The 20,953-nt window shown below is 39.2% G+C and overlaps 1 protein-coding gene across 1 annotated transcript in view; it reads right to left on the bottom strand.

Moving 5' to 3' along the window:
• Positions 1-20,953, bottom strand: part of DMD (dystrophin) — a 2,022,175-nt gene that overhangs the window by 83,185 nt on the left and 1,918,037 nt on the right. Inside the window, exons 66-67 of the mRNA XM_081043053.1 lie at positions 20,382-20,467; positions 17,882-18,039 (exon numbers count right to left, since the gene is read on the bottom strand). Coding sequence (XP_080899179.1) covers positions 17,882-18,039; positions 20,382-20,467 — 244 coding nt within the window. The remainder of the gene's footprint in view (positions 1-17,881; positions 18,040-20,381; positions 20,468-20,953) is intronic.

The following is a 20,953-nucleotide window of genomic DNA, read 5'->3' as shown; positions in this document are numbered from 1 at the left end:
AATCTTAAAAAATATTTCCTGGAGATACTTTGAGCCCTTGACTGCAAATGCCTTCTCCAGAGATGATTTTCATTTGCTTTTGCCAAGAACCAAAGGGTATTACTATCTATTCTGAGACCAATTGAAACTGAGGATTGGACAGGTATGTAGTATCAGATAAGCAATGAGTATTTGAACTACAAACCCATGTTGCTTCTCTTGGAAAGACTCTATTCACAGACAGAAAGGTGGTAGGGTTTGGACCGACAGGTCATTTAGCTTGCAACACTCACTACTTCAACAATACTCCACTCATTACCTGATTACAAATTTAAGCACATTATAATGAGTTGTTTAACTTTTAATGTCCAAGCTGCAAAATGGTACCAATTCAAGATACTGATAAAAGCTTTTGGTGAGCACTTTTCTCTGTGGAGAGTGCTATCACAGAAGTACTTTGTAGAAAATTAAGAAATAAAAATAAAAAAAGAATTCTAGAACCTAAAGATAAAATGGACCATGCAAGCTGTAAGACCTTTACAGTCATATAGTCCAAACTCTTAACCACTGCCAGTGTGTGTACAGGGACCCCTGTTCAAGGTGCTCGTCACCCTGAGCTGAAATCCACCAGCAGAGCAAACAGTATTAGAGGCTCTAGAGCCCAACCACGAAGAGTTCAAACCCCAGTTTTGCCACTTACTGGCTGTGTGAGCTTAGGAAAATCACTTTCTCTCTGTGTGTCATAATTTTCTTCTGCCACGAAATGGGACTATTAATAGCATCCACCTCATAGGATTGTTGTAAGATTTAAATGAGTTAACAGGTGAAAGGCACTTGGAACAGTGTCTGGCACATAGCAAGAGCCATGTCAGTGTTTGCTTTTGTAATTATCATTATTATTATTCATCCGACCAGAAACCCAGAAGTTTCCAGCCTTCACACAGCCCTTTAAATATTTTACCTGGACCGTAATGTCTGTCCATGCCCCTTCATCCCCATTCCTTTTATTTCTTCCTCATAGGACATGGCTTGGTTTGTCATTGTCTTGCAGAAAATTATTCTCCAAATGCTATGTGCTGGGAGTGGTACCTCCATTTCTCGGGACAATATAATTGGATGATTTGCTTTTGTTCTATACTATAGGCTCAGATAGGGTTTCTACGCAACTAAAATCTCTGGGTCAGTGTTTCCCAGTGTGTCCAGCAGATCAAATCATCCAGCAAAACGCTTCATGAAAAGAAGGTCAAATTAATTAAAGAAACCTTGCACATTATGTCCACCTCTTAAAATTCTTAATGTTCGTTAACATAGGTATTAAACGCTAAGAAGTTCGTAGGTAAAGAAACACATTAAACTTCATTTGACCTCAGATTTTCCCACACTTGTTAGTCAGTGATGCCAAAACCTTTATCTTTTTGTCTTTTTTTTTTTTTATAACTTATAAGGCCTGTGAACACAATAATAATGCTCTGTTGGGAATGCTGTTTTGGGCTGTTTCCAGTGATTCCTCCATCCTGTACTTGTTCATTTAGGATTTGTTTCCTTTCACGTCCATCAAGTCCACTGTACAATCTCATCAATATCTTTTTAAAAATCTGTCTTTTCCAGCCAGTGAACTAGCCATTGTACCCAACTTTGTATAATTTCTTACATTTATGTAAAACATGCGTTCTGTCTTCATTTAAAAAAAAGAAAAATCACTGGTGAAAATATCACACAGGCCAAGGTCAAACGTGAGCCACACCATCAGAGCCTACACCTCAGGTCAACAGAAACCCCAGAATTCAGCCCTCTCTGGTTGTTGAACTGTGACTCTTCCCAGTTGTGTCACTGTCTGATCTCTACATCTCGTACACAGACACAATGAGAGACTTTGTCAAACGAACTACAAGTTTCAGCTACAATACGCCCTATAACAATCTCTTGCTCCACTGGTCTTGAAACTGACTTTATCAAAATAACCCTTTGTAGCTAGAAGACAAACCATTATAGAAAGGCAGGAAATTGAAAAGCATGACTAATTCATTCCTATTTAAAACATGGGGGGAGGGGGGTTCACAGTGTGAGGGATATAAATGATGAACGTCTAAGTATGACCTTGTCTTGTACACCTGAAACTAATAAAAAAAAACACATGGGTTTATCATTACTTAATCTGAACCTATATATTTTTTTCTGACTTAGGTTTAAACGATCCTTTGGTTGATGATGGACTCAGACACGCTGCAGAGTAAGAATTCATGCTTAACACAGGAAGTATAATATAACAGAAAGCTTCTACTCATTCTGGGAGACAGAAAAAAAATCAGATCATGAGTCAGCAACAAATGTAGGTATAAACACTAAAAGAAAAAAAGGAAACACCATGTCTGTGACGTGTACCTAAAGGCATAGCATGTATCATGTGAGGAAATGATCTCATTATCCTTTGTACTGTCCAAAAACTCCTTAGAAAACGGTGTCTGGTTCTGGTAGCCACAGCTGCCCCAGAAGTGAGAGAAGGCTTAGCAGAAAGGCACAATAATTAAAGGGGTTGAAAGACCTATGAGAATAGCATAAGATAACTGGGGTTATTTAGCCTTTAAAAATTTAAAAATAATAAAAAGAATGAATAAGAAAGAGTAGCTGAAGGGGTGATTTAGTAACAGTTTTCAATTATGTGAGTGGCTCTTGCATAGGGGCCTGTGACCAGCTGTTCAGTCCCGCTACTGAGGACAGAACAAGAAGAAACAGGCTTGAGGAGCATGAAGAATGTAGAAGAATGTAGCCTGTAACTCATACAGAAGAATTTCCTGATGCGGAAAGGTTTTACAGCATTAGTGTGAATTACCAAGGGAAGCTATAGGCTGTTCTCCTCTTTCAAAATACTATAGATTCGGGGGCCGGCCCGGTGGCTCAGGGGGTTAGAGCTCCGTGCTCCTAACTCTGAAGGCTGCCGGTTCGATTCCCACATGGGCCAGTGGGCTCTCAACCACAAGGTTGCTGGTTCAATTCCTCAAGTCCCGCAAGGGATGGTGGGCAGCGCCCCCTGCAACTAACATTGAACACGGCACCTTGAGCTGAGCTGCCTCCCGGATGGCTCAGTTGTTTGGAGCGCGGGCTCTCAACCACAAGGTTGCTTGTTTCAACTCCCGCAAGGGATGGTGGGCTGTGCCCCATGCAACTGCAACTGCAACGGCAACGGCAACTGGACCTGGAGCTGAGCTGCGCCCTCCACAACTAAGACTGAAAGGACAACAACTTGAAGCTGAATGGCACCCTCCACAACTAAGATTGAAAGGACAACAACTTGACTTGGAAAAAAGTCCTGGAAGTACACACTGTTCCCCAATAAAAGTCCTGTTCCCTTTCCCCCCAAAAAAAGAAAAAAAAATACTATAGATTCTCCTGTGCATAAAGGTTGGAAATTTTCAAGGTTCTTTCTAGCTCCTAAGTTGCAAGATCCACCATTTGGGCTCTTTGAAAACTGGTCGCCTGGGCCAAATGACAGCATTGAAGGCAAGACATGGGGACTCTCACATTCTCATTGCGTTTCACCCTTTCATTTTGACTACAAACCATTCTGTATCCTAGTGCTATATTCCCTCTCTTTTTGTCTGACAATGAAGAAGGAAAGAATTAAAAAGCAGGCAAGCTTCAATAAAGGTCTAACAGAACTAGAACTAAAACCCAGCTAACATGACATTTTTGATCATTCTAGAAAAATAAATAGGTACAGATTTGGATGGTGGGAAATTGTTGAGGTCAGACGACGGGTATGATGGCAGATGGCATTGGAGCAAGATTATCCTAGTAGGTACCATTATTTGCTGACATACATGGAGCCCTCTGATACCTTCTCTCGGTATCAACAATCACCTCGTCCTCACCCCTACATGCCATCTTCAAACCATCTAAACAAAAACTCTTGGAATGGGCCATGTACCCCTGGGTTTTGTTTGGTTTTTGTTTGGGGTAATACCTCCTTTTTCCTTTTCTAACGGCATGCACACAGAAAAAGCAAAGGTATGACAGCTCCTTCCATTGTGATATAATAGCCACAGGTTAAAAGTATCCTGTTGGGGAAGGCCTAAGGTTAGCTCAGTTGGTTAGAGTGCGGTGCTCTTAATTTGCTGGTTCGATCCCCACATGGGCCACTGTGAGCTGCGCCCTCCACAACTAGATTGAAACAACTACTTGACTTGGAGCAGATGGGTCCTGGAAAAACACACTGAAATAAATAAAAGTTAAAAAAAAAAGTATCCTGTTTCCACTCCTTCTCTGTTCGTCCTCACCTACCAGCAACTCTCCATCTTAGCATGGAGGCTTGGGGAAGAAATCAGTTGTCATTACTGCCACTCCATTCCAGCACATTGCAGGGTGGCTTTATATAAATCTCATCGTAACAAAGTACAAAGACAGTCAAAGGAACCTCAATATTTGGAATTTCTAGCCAAAGGATGTAATTACCAATATAATGATTTCAAAGGGCATTACGTGGCAAGTTTGGAGTTAGGGGATTTGCCAGGGTACAGAATAATTATCGGGTTTCTTTCACTACATGTTTTCCATAAACCCGTAGGCACTGAAGGACCAGCCCCAAAATGGCTGTCAGGTCAACCTCAATAGTCATTTTGCTCTCAGGATAACATCAGTTCATGGCCACAGAAGAAGCACGATGGGAAGGTTTCTCAGCAAGTCCTGCACCCAACCTACCATAAACACATACATCGTATTTTAAAAGAAGGCAATTGGCATCTCAATTGTGAGGTTTTCCAAAACATATGTCAATATTTAAAAAATAAAAAAAAAATTAGTATAGAGAGATGTACACGTGCAAGAGATTGTACCCAGTAGTTCTCAGATAATAAAAAGGAACTACTGTCTTGGAAACAATACTTGCCCAAACCTGTTTAGTTTCTCTCCTAGATTGCAGGTTATTTAAATACAGGAACTATGTTTCTATACCCTCCATAAAATTTGCTGAATTGAACAATGGGCAGGAATTGAGGTGCAATGTGATCACTATACATAAAAGGAAGGATTAGAATATCTAAATGAGCTTAGAATGAAAGAAACTGCCTAGACATCCTGAAGAACAAAAAGAATTAAACTTATAAGGGTTGTCTAAAGAGTAGAAGACTAAATAAGTCCATTCTTAAACCACCCAAAGTTTACTTGTAAAGAATTTTTAAACTAAATGTCTAGTTTGTCTGTTACGGTATCACACATAAAAGGGAAATATGTAGTGTATTTCTAGATTTGGAGGCTATGTTCAGAATGATCTGGCTTACAATACAGGAGTATACCAAATTCATACTGGGAGCCCTGAAGGGAAGCCCACAGGCAGGCAACCATGCTCTCAGTCAGTGATTCTCAATCAGGGACAGTTCTGTACCCCAGAGAACATCTGACAATGTCTGCAGACATTTTTGGTGGTCACAGCAGGGGGAGGGATTGCTACTGTTGTCTACATAGAAACCAGGACCCTGCTAAATGTCCAATACACAGGACAGCCCCCTACAAGGAATTATCCAGGCCAAAGGGTCGGCAGGACCAAGATAAGAAACCCTGCCCTAATGTTAACACCTTTCATTACCATGGTTCATTTGTTGAAACTAAGAAACCGACATGGGGACATGACTATTAACTAAACACCAGACTTCCTTGGGAGCCCTGGAGGGTACCTACCGGGCAGGCTGCTATCCTCTACGGCACAGAAACTGAGAAGCTATGATAGGCCTGTTCAACTACTAATAGTGTGAGAGAAAGGCCACAGTGGTTAACAGATTGTGGATGGAGGGAAAAAGGGCTAACAAATGTAGAAAACCCATGCTGGAAGGAAGTGACAAGGGAATATGCTAAAATCAGACAGCCCGATTTGAAATTAACGTGCTTCTCAAAAAGACAACGCTATGCAATGTATGCCTGGACAAACAGCAGAAATGCATGTAATCATGGCAAATAATTATCCCAAGCAAGGTAAGACAGGTTAGCTAGTACGTGTGTGTGTTGTTTTTATTTTATTTAGTCGAGTTCCTGCCCATTTAGAGGAAAAACAATAACTAAATATATAAATACTGAATACATTCATATGCATGAAGAGAATTTCCAAACATTTTTACTGACAGAAAAAGGTAAATTTATGGAAAACACTAGGGACAACACTGATTTTTAAAAAGGTTAATCTCTCCTTCTTGGCCATTTTCATTTGCTATTTTCACTAGGGAAATGTTCCCTTCATAAATCCAAATAACCACTTCAATATTGTTGCCATTGTTAATAAGTAATGGCATTAATAGCTGAAAACCCAACATTTCTGGCCCTGATTGTAAAAAGCCCTAGTGTTTGGAAAGATTGGCTGAATTTAAATGGATAAAAACTGTTTTGTGAATTATAGTCTGTACACACAGATTTAAAACTACCAGGAGAATGACTAGCCAGGGTCAGAAGGTATAGGACACGCAGTTCCTGACTGTTCCCTGAGCTTTTCTTACAATTTCTTTAACCACCTCTAAATCTACCAAGGGCATCAGTGGAATATTTTACATAAGAGAGAAATCTGCACTAACAACGGACATAAAAAGAGGAACAAGAAGAAGTTGTAAAGAATATTAATGACTCTTCTTCCAAACAACCCCAATTTTTATGAAAATCAAATGAGTGATAAAAAAAAAATCTATAAAACTATACGAAACCTGCATATAACAAATACAACAGAAGGAAGGTGGTATTTTGATCCTCTTAGACCAAGACACTTATGTTTTACCTTTGAGTTGCTAAGGAAACTAGTGTAGGGACACAAGGGATCATTTCTATGATGTTCCATATAATGTTCACATCCTGCTACTTCTAGAGTTGGTGTCACGTGAAAGGCCCCACTCGATGTACAAGATTGTTTTCTGAATTTTATATCTCTGTTCTAAGAGTTATTACCCCAAAGATCAGGTAAGACTTTTCAGATAATGACCAAGCTTTAAAATAAGTACAGTAATATACTTCCCTCTCTGCCTTTTCCATTTATAACATTTACCATATCATGAAAGATACTTGGGGATAAGTAACTCTTGAGATAAACTGCTTAACTTTACGTTACAGATGAAAAAAGGCTCAAAGAGTTTAAGGAAACAAGTCAAGATTGTCTACTATTGTAATGGTAAAAATATGTATACTTAAAAAAGCAGTCTTAAAAAGGGAAGACAAAGTGATTTCCTATGGGAACATACAGGCTGATCTCCAAACTCTTTCGAATCTTTAACTTGTTAGAGGGTGCCAGAGGCTCTGATATCTAAGGGAGGCATGTCTGGGACAATGTCCCGGTACCAAATCTTGAACTGAATTCTATGCTGATCTACTGAGAGCTATATGAAGATCCAACTGAATATTCAGAAACTACTGTGATAAATGCAAACTCGTATCCCTCCTGATCGTCTCCTTTCCTCCCTTCTTTTTGGCATTATGTGTCCTTCCTCCTACTGTTACATGCTATAGCATACATAAGCTACGTCGACTGATAGGGGCAGGTCAACATAAATTGAGGGGAAAAAGAAACAGAAACCCCTATGAGCTTCATGATTAGCCCACAGCTTATATGATGTGGTCAACCTGTCGCTCCCACAGAAGCATTGATTAATATGGAAATGCATTTATCAGACATATGTTTACATTGCTAAGGGGGGAAAAGGACCGTTAATTCTATACACTGACATTTTAAGCAATGTCGTGGCCAAAACAGTATCCAAAGGAAGTTCAGTCAGTGCAAATCTCATACTTTGTACATTCAAAACCACTTTGTATGTCCACGGTGACACTCAAAAACAGACGGGAGAAGTGGGAGCTCTTCTTTACAGAAGAAAACCATCTAATACAGAGGGTGTCAAAAAAATATGTATACTCATTTTAAGAGAGGAAAACTGTATTAACATTATAATACTCAATATATACCCATAAGAAAAATGAATACACGTCACGTTTGACTTCGGCAGTTAAAAGAGGTGCTCAAAGTGGTTCCCATCAGCGTCCAGACACTTCTGATGACAGTGAACTACTCCTTGAGCAACAATGACCAAAGTGTCCACTTGTATACATTTTCTGGCACCGCCGGTGTATGCAGAAAGAATGGTGGAATTAGGAAATCACTGTTATGCCACCCCCAAAATAAACACTGAATTAGAAAAGGATCATCAATGGAGGCTAAACCATAGGGTGAAAGGCTGTTGAGGAATACTATATTCATAGGGTCTCAAAATATACCAAGGATGACTTTCTAATTACAAAGGGGAAAGGATACTTGGACAACGAAGGGGTACCTGACTGACACCACCTCAACGTTCTTAGCTTCTTAGCATTACCGACAAGGACACAGTGTCAGGTTGTCCCTCCACGTGTGATGTAGTGGGAAAGACACAACCTTACCTCTATTCATCTTCTTGCCAAAAAAATGTAACCTGAATCGAATCATGAAGAAACAACCAGAAAAACCCAGTATCTGGAACCTCCTTCACAAGAACTAGCCTGGACTCTTCCGAAATGTCAATGTCAGGAATGAAAATACGAAAAAAATACTGGCAGACTGTTTAGATTCAGTGAAAGTATGGAGACGTGACAAGCAAATGCAAGACAAAATTCTTGAAAAACAGCCAGACGTAAAAAGTATTCTGGGACCCTGGGGAAAGTTCAATGTGGACCACATACTAGATGATATGACTGAATTGATGTTAACTTTGTGTGTCATGACAGCATTGTCAGTCGTGTAGGAGAAAGTCCTTTGGAAGAAAAAAAGACATATGGTGATATGTCTAGGGGTTTATGTTTTAAGTTGTGATGTCCTTTTACTTTTACACGGTAACAAAAAAAAAATGTGTCTGTGTGTGCCTATTCAAACACAGACATACATGGAGAGAGCGGGGAGGGAGGGGAATGTAAATGAGGCAAAACGCTACCCATGGGTTGTACAGATGCACGAGACATATGGGTGTGTTCATTATACTATCCTTTCAACTCTTCTCTATGCTGGAAATTTTTCCAAAATCAAACACTGGTTGGAAACCATTGTTTCTTCCAAATCACGCCTTCGTGGGGGAGGGTAAGTCGGGCAGGAAGGTGAGTAAAAGCGACTTTAAATCACTGTGAAAAGGTGGGGGGGGGATGGGGGAAATTGCATTAATGTCAATGGCATAACTGTGAAAAACTCTGGACTGGTTTTCTCAAAAACCTCAAAGCTAACACCACGCTGATTTTCCTCCCTGTTTGTTCTCTTTGCTTCACTGTTCCTACACCATCCCCTCATACTAAGCTTAGCTGTGCTTTTCCCAGATACCTAGCTGTGAATTTTCAGCCATAAACATGAGTTGAAGGACCCCCACATGGACAGAAACGTTTCTTGTTTGGAATCATGATTGAGAGGTCAACAGTTGTGTTCGTGACACAAGGAGTAAAAGCCTTCTCATAACTGCAGTCTTGGGTAGAAATCAAGTATTTTATTTAAAATTCTGAAGATAATGACTAGGTTTGGAGTCCAGCAGTCACTGATCTAAATATTAATCAGGGTTGTGCATCACCCATTAAAGATGAAATCAGCCCAAACAAAAACACATGGTGATTATCCACTCTTCATTTGTATGTTCAAGGAACATCGTCCTGACCTCAGGCTCTCCACTCCACCTGACTAATAAACCAATTAACACCATGGCTACAGGGAACAAAAAGCCCAATTTTTAAATCTCTGCAGATCCATAAATATACTGGATGTTATTAATTTATGCTAAAGAGTTCTCATTTAAGAGAAAAGTTTCACATATACATGGTAAAGCACAAATATCTGTCTATAGATATCATGGAATAATATAGTTTCTCAAGTACGCATCAGGACACATTATGCTCAAGTACAATATATAACGGTAACTCTTTCATTATTGCCTCCTACAATCATTTAAAATCCAGTTCCGGAAAAGACAAAAGTATAGGAACTGAAAACAGAGTAGTAGTTTCCAGAGATTGGGAGCAGGCAGGATGACAACACAGCAAGAGGGTATTTAATTTTAGGGATGATGGAAATGTTTTGTGTCTTGATTGTAGTGGTGGCGACACAATTACATGCATTCGTCTACACTCATAGAACTGAACACCAGAATACATTTGAACATATGTTCTTTAATGTTTTTTTAAAAAAGAGAAAAAAATTTAAAATTTTCACAAATGCCAGAAAGAACCCCAAACCCAAAACAAACAAACAAAACACCTCTAGCTGTTAGATTAGAGAATCAAGACAAACTAAGGGCTCTGGATAAAAAGGATACTCCAGGAAGTTTTGCACTTCCCTTCATCTTGAATAATTTCTGTAGAAAGAGCTTTCCATTAAAAAAAAAAAAAATCCAATTTACGAACCAGTGACAAACATAGAAAAAAGAAAAACTGTAAATGTTGAGCTCATGTTTCCGTTTCCATGACCTTTTGGAGTAAGCTGCAATGTAGATTAGAATTAATGGTGAACCAATGAAACAGAGCCCAGAATAATGTTCCAACTAAAACGATGGCACTCAAACAATTTTTTTCATCAACACCTCTGCCTCAACTTTTGTAGTTAAGAAGGGAGGGAAGGAAGAGAGGAAGGAGGAAACTTTGGTCCTAACAGTGAAATACTACTTTATAAGGTTGAGGAGGAAAAACAGAACGACACGTGCTTTTCTTCAGCAATAAATGTAGGAATGAAAGAGGTTTCAACCACAACACAACCTATCTTCGAAATACTGATGAAGAAAATATTCATCACTCCACATTGGGAAGTTAACCACACAAACCACAACAAATTAAATAGATAATTGTGAAGCTAAACCCATCATAGCTTACAATTAAAAAACAAAAAAACCCAGAAATTGAAACCCAATAGTTGAATTGAAAACTCAAGATAATGCTGACAATAATAAAAGGTCTTCCTTGAAAATCTGCAGGAATTCTAACTAACTGTCCATGAGCAGACGCAGGAGGAGCTTGGTGACGCAACCTCTGTTTATGAATATGAAATTGTATAGTAATTTACTAATATCATATCATAGCTACTAGTGAGTAACTGTCAGTCCAAAGGGGTGTAAAAGAAATGTCTCTGGAACTGAAAGGCCCGTATTTTGATTACTGAACAACAACAAAAAAAAATCAAAGAAAACCTAAACAAAGTGGAATTCGGGGAGTTGTTTTAAGGATGGAAAATATAAAATGTGATCAATTGACTGTGGGGAATGCTGTCACACTGGTTAAGAAGTGTCCTGGCATGGTAGTTTAACACATGTAGAGAAAACAGAATCTCAAGAGTCTCTAAAATCTAATCTGATGCTTGGTTATAGATAAAAGGAATTGTTCATCTTGGTGGGATAGTCTCATGTTACAATACACTTCAGGTAATCATAGCTAACACTCAGGGAGCACTACCGTGTACCCACCACAACTCTAAGTGCTCTGTCTCTATTGGCTCATTTAAACCTCACAACAACCCCAAGAACTTAGGGGTCAGGAAGGTCAAGAAACCTGTGGAAGGTTGCACACCCAGAAAATAGCAGAACTGGGATTTTAACCCAGGCAGTCGGCTTCAGGGCCTATGCATTTAACCACTCTGCCACTCACAACTCCAGATACTCTGGAGTGATTTTGTATATACAGAGCATGCCAAAAAAATGCATACGCATTTTAAGAAAGGAGAAACTATATTAAATTATAACGCTCAATATACACCGATAACAAAAGATGAATACAAGTCACGTTTGACTTCTGCAATTATAAGTGGTACTCAAACTGGTTACCATCAGCGTAATTTTAATAGAGTCTTCTCCTTTCTTAAAATGTGTATATATATTTTTGGCACCCTCTGTGTACGTATGTACACACACACACAGTAGTCCCTCCTTTATCCACAATTTTGCTTTCCGTGGTTTCAATTTACCTGGAGTCTGAAAATATTTAATGGTAAATTTCACAAATAAGCAATTCATAAGTTTTAAATTGTGCCTCAAAATCTCACGCCATCCTGGCCTGGACGTGAATCATCCCTGTGTCCAGTATTTCCGCACTATATATGCTCCCCACCCATCATTCCCTTAATAGCCAACTTGGTTATTGGATCAACTGTTGTGGTATCGCAGTGCTTCTGTTCAAATCACTCTTATTTTATTGCTGTCATTGTTCTATTTTATTATTAGTTATTGTTGTTACTCCCTTATTGTGCTTAATTTATAAATTAAATTTTATCACAGGTATGCATGTATATGAAAAAAACAGTATAAAATAGGGTTCAGTACACTCTGCCATTTCAGGCATCCATTGGGGGTCTTGGGACATGTTCCCCGTGGATAAGGGGGGACATCTGAATATACGTATTCTCAACAGTTGAGGTTGGAATTTATTCTCATTTCTATATCATTCTATATTACAGCAACTATGCATAGAGGATATTCATTTCTGTCATATGAATATAAAATTTCAGAAGACAGATGAAAAAGCAACTTACTCATTTTGAATGCATGAATACAACAGGAGGCAGAACATAGCTGTAAAATAAACAGATTTTGACACCCAAGGTCTTGTAGGTGAAGCGTACTGAATATAAAGTTGGCATCTCAATTCTACCTAAACAATCAAGTCCTTAAAATGTTTACAGAAGAAAATACTACAAAGACTATTAGGAGGAGGGGGTATTTCTCAGGGCACTGCCAAATACCAATTGACAGATACGTGATTTCCGGAGTCACTTAAAAGTGCAACATTTTCTCACTTCAAAGGAAGTATTATTTGTTTTCCTTTGAAGGTAGACTGGACACCTGCAACTGGGATTAGAGTATTTTAAATAAAGACCAATGGTGTGTGTGTGTGTGTGTGTGTGTGTGTGTGTGTGTGTGTGTATACACATGTGTTGGAGTGGGGGTAGCGATGTTCATTTATCCGTGTCATCCTGATACAACCCAGATAAGGGATCACATTAACACTTTCTTAGTTCAGTCTAGTATTTGAATCGGTTAAAGCCATCAATTTCTACTCTGATGGTTTAGCAGAAAGAAATACAGGCTTGGAACATAGGGAACTTGGGCCTGGTGTCCAGTTCTGACATGACATAATTCCAGCATGTAGAATATATTCATTCTACCTCTCTGGGCTTCAGTTTTCTCATCTGAAAAAGGGGAGATGAGGATCATCTCCAAGGTTGCTCCTGGCCTTACTGACGTCATAAGGATCATTCTGCTCTGTGAACAGAGATGTTTCTACGGACTATTGAAAGAGGGAAACTTGACGATACATTCATTTAATATGTATTTCCAAAACAAACTCGTTTCAAAACTTTACTTCTACGACTGCCCCAAAGAGTCACTTTCTCAGTAAACATGTTGTCTGCAGTATGCTTCTAATGTAGAAACATATCCTGTTGTCTCATTTAATATCAATGAACATACCACTGCCAAATCCATACATTCAGAGTGATCTTTCTTTTTAATTAATATCCTCAGATACGACTTCATTTCTTGGCTTAATGCATAATTTCATGAGGGACCTATACTGGTTTTAAAACAGGCAGAACTTTTTATTTGGATTTTATGGTGATTTCCTTTTCTTTCTTTCTTTTAAGGTTTTTGGGTTTTCCCTCCAATTTTTTCATTGTGCTAAAATACACATACCATAAAATGTACGGTTTTAACCACTGTTAAGTATACAGATCAGTGGCATTAAGTACATTCATAAGGTTGTACAACCATCAGCACCACTCCCCTCCAGAATGGAGGGCTGTGGGCTGAGGAAACCTTTAAAAGATCGTCCAGCCAGCAAGGCACACACCTCTCTTCCTGCCCCTTCCAGGGCCTTGTCTGAATCAGAAGCTAACATCTTTCTAACTGAACCAACTTGAAAAGAAATAAGTTTTCCAGTTGGGGACAAGAAAACGAAGGAAATAAAAGGACCAGAGTCTGAAGTCAACTTGTCCCGTGAAGCAGGGAATGCATTCGGAGGAGAAAAAAGTACTCGCCGGCAGTTTCGATAAGCTGGTAGAAACAGCCGCCTTTGAGCACAAGGCTGCTGAAAGAACCAGCCCGGAACCACTGCCAAGGTTTTACACTTCAAACAAAGGGCAGAAGGCATTTTCACTCCTGTTATCTTTCCCTACAGCAAACATTGCATCTCAGCCACGTTGTACAGTGAAAGGCAAGGTGAGCGCCAGAGCACCTGATTGAGAAAGAGCATGCCAGGGCCAGGTCGTCAATTCTGAAGTAAATGCTCCCAATGGATCTGTTCAACCTGATTGCAAATGACTGCCGAGCGGAGAGGATCCCCAAATCTAGGTAATATAAACCTCATCCAGTTCTGTATGTACAGAATGTGCACAACGTCCTACTGGAAACACCCAGGTTGCCAGCACTCAACTCCTTAAAGGAAGGGTTCCACTTCCCTCGCCCACTCTCCTGTTCCCTGTTTTGTATGGCATCTCCCATTCTAGCAAGGACCCAGGATAAATGCCTGTTTTTTCACGTTGGGAAGCTGGAGAGCAGTACAGTTGACCCTTGAACAACATGGGGTTCAGAGGCGCCAACTTCCTGTGCAGCGGAAAATCCGCGTGTAACTTTTGACTCCCCCAAAACTTAACTGCTAATAGCTTACTTTTGACTGGAAGCCTACAGGTAAGAGAAACAGTCGACTAACACAAATTTTGTGTGTTGTATGTATTATATACTGTATCCTTACAATAAAGGTAGCTAGAGAAAAGAAAATACTAAGAAAATCATAAGGAAGAGAAAATATATTTACACGATTTATTGAAAACATTCGTGCATAAGTGGACATGCGCAGTTCAAACCGGTGTTGTTCAAGGGTCAACGGTAGCATCCAAAAGTGCGTATTTGGGAAGGACGTGGTAAATGGAGTATGGGGGAGGGGGTGGTGGCTGCTGGTCTTGGAATCAAACTCCTCAACCAGCTGAGAAACTTCAGGGGCACAGATAAATTGTTCGTCTACCTAAACAACTAGAAAAACAAAAACCCCAAAGCCCTGTCTTTTCTATTTTCCTCCAAGGGCTGATGAGGATTAAATGCGCGAGTTCAGGTGAGCAAAGGTAAAATATTATCAGTAGCAATAGTAATAATATGAGTCTTAAGCATAGTAGGTACAAATGGCAGGGAAAAGCTGTCCCATGGTAGTTAAAGCAAACTGTGGGTGGTTATGGAAACATTAGGAAAGGTCTGACAGAGAATCAGGATTATTCAGTGGGCAATGGAAAGAAACGGAAGGCTTCTAAGGAGGATGTCATCCAGTGAATACATTTCTCTAAAGCCAGTAAGACCAATGAAAGGGACCGGGGAGAAGAGAGGAGATTTGTTAGGAAGACAGTGCAATAATATATTCATGTGATGAGAAGGCCTGAAAACTTACGAGTGGCAATGAGAAGGAATCAAACAAAAGATGTTTCTTTCCGTGAAAAACAAGTTAGCAATTTACTCATGTTTTCTTCTAATTCTAAACGTTCAAAGAAGAAAATTCAGACAATACAAAATAGTAGAGAGATGAAAATAAAAACCACCTGTTACCAATGTTATTATCTTCACAGATGTCCCCCCAGTCTCACAAATGACATTCCCAGGAGCTTGGAGACTAGCTAGCCAGGATGCATTCAAACAAGTATGCAAGGGTGGACTGAGTTCAAAGTTTTGACACTGAGAAAAGAGTGTCACTATTACAGAGACAGAGACAAGGAAAACAAACAAGAGACATGAGGTTAGGGAAGAAGGCGAGCATCCAGCAAAAGAATGTAACAGGCAGACTTGAGAAAGGCTGGGCTCCTGATAGGGGGACAGGACTAGGGTAAGCAGGGCTTCTGTTCAGCGGCCCCTTCAATCAAATTCAAGAGAGCCAGAGACTGGATCTTATTTCTCCTCACCACAAAAAGAGATTATTATGTGACGTGACAAAGACGCTAACTATCGCTGTGATGGCAATCATGTTACAGTACAGAAATGCGATCGAATGTATCAACACGTTGTACAGTAAGTCCTCACTTAACATCCTTGATAGGTTCTGTGACTTTAAGTAAAATGAAGTATGAGAAAACCAATTTTACCATAGGCTAATTGATGCAATTACCAGTCAATTTCCTACAGTATCTCATTGAGGTTATAAGGAAAGACGTTGACCAAAACAATGTTATTTGAGGACCTGCAGTACACCGCAAATGTACACAACGTTACATATCAAATACATTTCAAAAAAAAAGAAAGAGAGCCAGGGTCTGCAGTGTGGGTGGTAGTGGTTGCCTGAGGATGTTGGTAGCAGTACAGGAGGGTGATGGGGCAATGGAGCCACAGACCCTGAAGCTAGCTCAGGTTACTCTGCAGCAGGAACCGACTCTGAATAGAGATGACTGTCAGTAGGTTTGAATTCTGACCCTTACTCTCAACTCAAGTCACAATACACACAACTCTGTATACGTATATACGTATGAAGGTGTGTGTGTGTGTGTGTGCACGTGCGCGCGCGCGCATTTCACAACTAGAACTTAAAAAGTAACTGAAGAGCTCAGGAAAAACAAAACTCACATCATTGCAAGTTATTTTAGAATTGGATTTAAAAAACCAAAATGAATCTGGACTACTTGTGGCCATTCACATTCACTGGAGGAAAGTTATTTGTGTCTACATTCTGGAGTAGAAATATTACTGTAGCAACATGCAAGAAAAAAATCTAAAGGTAGTGATAGTCTGTTCACATTCGGGGAGATCTGAGTATGAGGTGAGAAAAACGCATTTAATCCTCCACACCTATTTTACATTTACAGCTAATTTGCCATAATTTTGGCAAAAGAATCCAAATAGTATATCTATCTCTACCTAAGTGGGCTTACTATATGTGCATTTAGTCAATTTGCCCAGTTACCTATTAAATGAATGCTCAAACTGCTTCAAACATCTAAATATTCAATGTTCTGCCCAGGGAGCCTTGTTAATGGCATTAGAATGGATTAACAAACCCCATATAAGAAAAAAAACAGCTCTTAGCATTATTTTTTTTTAAAACCCAGGAACAGTGACTAATGTAGTACTGTAAATATCACTCCTTCATTGCTGGAGGTATAATAAATAGAAACAATTTTTGACAAAAAGGCATCTGGTAAGATGTATCGAAAGCCACACAACTGTTTATATCTTTTAGTCTGGTAATCCCATTCCTGAGAATTTATCCTAAAGAAAAAACTTCAGTCAAAGAAAAGAGCTAATTGCATAAAGATCTTCATTATCTACCTTATTAAAAAAACAGAAACAACCTAAATGTGTATCGATGGAGAGTGTTCAGGCATTTGGGAAGAAGAGGGTATTTCTGGGGGCAAGATAAGCAAGAGAATGGACAAGAGTGTGTTGAGCTGGTGATGGGCATTAGCAGAGTGTACAAACCCCTGACCTTGTGATAAGCCTATGGAAAGTCACCATGGAAGCCTTGGAATAGTAGAGAAACGTCAAAGCTACAAAAGGAAAACTTTTTTACAAAAATGATAGCCTTGTCAACTATTTACCAACAGCCATTGAAAAGGAGTCTGTAACGATAGAATCAGGTAAAAATGAAAAAATAAAAGACTCACCTACAAAGATCATTTTCGTATATACAAAGGATTTCTATGGCTGGAGATGTATTTCCTGCCTCACTGAACTGCAGACTCCCTTCCCTCCCAGCACCTTAGTAACCGTGTGGCCCGGCTGCAGATGGAGATTTCTTTTCCTTCCTCTGCACTGTCCTCTCTCCTTAAACCCAGAGTTCCAGAAGCCATTGCCTTCAGAGGTTTCAAATATCAAAATCTCCTCCCTACCGGCCTACAGAAGTGCTATGTGAGAAACTGAAGTTCACTGTTTTCAAAACCAATTTCTAAAATACAAAAGACTACATATGTTACTTAAGAAGGTGAGTAACTTACAAATTGGAAGCAGCTCCTGACACTCGGCTCAATGTTACTGCCTCCAAAAGATGCAACTTCACCCAACTGTCTTGGGATTTGGATAGAATCATGCAGAAGGAGGCCCAGCCTGCGCTGGTCACAAAATCCCGTTGAACTTGCCACTTGCTTGAAAAGGTCTACAAAAGGAAGAAGAGAATTGCAACAATCAAAGAGCAGCACGCAGTAGATGCTCGCAGGACCTAATGGCCAACTCAATTCTGGTATCGATTCTCAAGAGTAGCCAATATTCCCACAGACAGGGCTTACTTCTCTGATATGTTAATCTAGCCATTGAATATTTTTAAGGATGAAGTTAATCATCGCTGTGTATATATGAAGTGTGACAACTTTTAAATAAACTACAGCCCTGCAAGAAATGATTTACATACAGTCCTGACACCTGAACTTTTCCTAAGCCAGAACGTAATCCTTTGGGAAATATTTTATATATAGGACATAATAAATATACTGTTTTAGCTTTAAGGACCATGCAAAGCCCAAAGCACCATCCCCTTTGGACATAAGAGATTTAAAAATGTACCAAAATTAGGGGTGGCCAGTTAGCTCAGTTGGTTAGAGCGCGGTGCTCCTAACAAGGTTACCGGTTCAATCCCCACATGGGCCAGTGAGCTGCGCCCTCCACAACTAGATTGAAACAACTACTTGACTTGGAGCTGATGGGTCCTGGAAAAACACACTTAAATAAAAAAACTTCTAAAAAATAAATAAATAAAAAATAAAAATGTACCAAAATTAGGACTTCTTTATGACGTCATAAGATCACTGAGTTTCTCATATGTGTCCCACAGGTTGCTGCATGTATTTGTAATGAGCTCATATCACTTTATACTGTCACTGATTTAATATGTGTCTGTCTTTTTGGCTGAAGAATGATATCCATTTGAGAGCAGGGACCATATCTGGGTCAACTGTGTGCCAGAAGTGTCTAGAATAGAACAGTAGCACCTCGTGGATAACAGGTGTCCAATATACGTTGATCCACAGAATGAATGAATATACCAAACATGTGTAACATGTGGTTTGTTCTCAGAAAAATCATTTCATTCATACTTAGCATTCAAATAAAAGCTGCCCAAAAAAGTAAATCCAAGAAAGCTTTTCCTACTCATAAGTACACTTTAAACTATAAGAAATTAAATATTTTAACGATACCTAAGATGGCAATAACAAAAATGAGACTGCACATACTGCCTTTTATCATCTCTTCAATAAGCATACATAGATTTTTTTCCCCCCCAAATTGTGAATTAGTTTCAAACATCCCAGTTTGAAGTTAATATTTTTGTTTCACCAACCTCAAAACACGTTCCCTCTTAGTTATTTGAAACCGACTCAAAGCTCCCTTGATGATTCAATTTAGTATTACAATGTGCTGGTACTATGCCCATCATAAGGTTAGATTATAAGCTAACCAATTACAAGTAATTACAATATTTAAAGGAAAAAATCCACAGAAAGATTGTATTTTATCCAAAACATATTTTTTAAATGGTTAACAAAATCTGTTCAGTTATTTTTCTTTGGCCCTTAGGATGAGAAAACTCAAGTAGAAACTACATAAAAGTCAAAGCTAAAAAGGCTTGTGTATTCTGTGGTTTACTCCTAGGGGGGAAATGAGCAGTAGGACACAGAGTGGCTTTGGAGGAATTTAATCTCTTTTATCTCCTGCCTGTCCTTAAGCTCAGCACATCTCCTCATCCCCGTGAGGCTAGGCCTTAGGGGAAAAGAGAAAAGACAAAATAGACTAGGTTTTTTTTAATATTCCTACCGAAAAGATTTCTTACAAGCATTTAAAGGGGAAAACACATACAGTCCTTCATAATGGGAACGCATGGTTGCTTAGTTATCTCAACCATCACTCCTCTTGCTTTTCATTTGCATTTGCAAATTTTAAGCACAAGAACCCAATGGCTAATCAATAGGAAATTCTCTAAGGTGATATTTACCCTGTAAAAAAATGGTGAGCTGTCTGTGTCTCAAATAATAAAATGTTAGTCATGTCCCAGAATTGGCTATGTCAGTATACCTTGCAGTAAGACGATTACAAAATAAACAATGTTTCTTGAACATGAATGCCAGATAGTACTCTTTAAATAAGAATCCAAAGACTAGGCAAGAGCATGGATTAAACCTTCACATTTCTTTTTCTGATTTACACAGAGGGGTTAGAAAAATCAGGCTTTATCCCTTAGGAACATGTGTTTTATTCAGACACAGTCAACGCAATGTAAAATAATACTCGAACTGGAGAAGTTAATCTTCATTCTCTATTTAAATACCTGCCATTTAATGTTTGACAGGGAACAGCACAAACCACATTTTATGACACTCTAAAAGCAGTTCTACATTTTATGTGAAGGACCTTCTGTCAAAGAAGAACCTATGTCATTCCCCATCTAAAACTGGGGTAATTAGCCAACATTGATAAAAGAATACAGAGTTAATATACAGGACTTACATCTGTACTTGTCTTCCAAATGTGCTTTACACAGAGAAATGATGCCAGTTTTAAAAGACAGGACCCGGATCCTCCCCGTTCGTCCCCTATTATGAATAATCAAACCAAGAAAATAATTACTGACACTTTACTAGACGGTACACACTTCTCAGCTAAGAAAAAAAACCTTGGATTGGGAACTTCACTGGCCATTGTTTTACTAACGATTAAGAACTTTTCTGAATTCCTTATCTATTTGGCTGATGACTCAGAATGCAATGGAAATTTGACCAACTTGACCAATGAATATTCACCAAGTTTTCAATTCTTAAAAGCCCTTACTTGAATTGTAAGCGTGGCCCTACACAAAATCGGAAAAATATCCTATTCATCCATGGAGAGCCACTGGGTTTAAGTTGGTAAATGGAGAAATTACCCCTATGCACAAAGCTATTTTGGTTACTGAAGCAAATTACCTACTTTGGTTACTGAAGCCCCCTCAAATTACCAGCAACTAACTGTTATGCCCTCTTGAAAACTCTTAGATTTCCATCAGACTGCCCTTACTGAGAAGAAAATTAACCACTTCAGGC

The sequence above is a fragment of the Rhinolophus hipposideros genome, assembly GCF_964194185.1.
Source record: "Rhinolophus hipposideros genome assembly, chromosome: X".
In the NCBI taxonomy this organism is placed as follows: Eukaryota; Metazoa; Chordata; class Mammalia; order Chiroptera; family Rhinolophidae; genus Rhinolophus; species Rhinolophus hipposideros.
Note: the sequence above shows the minus strand (reverse complement) of the source record. Positions and strands in the feature narration are given on the sequence as shown.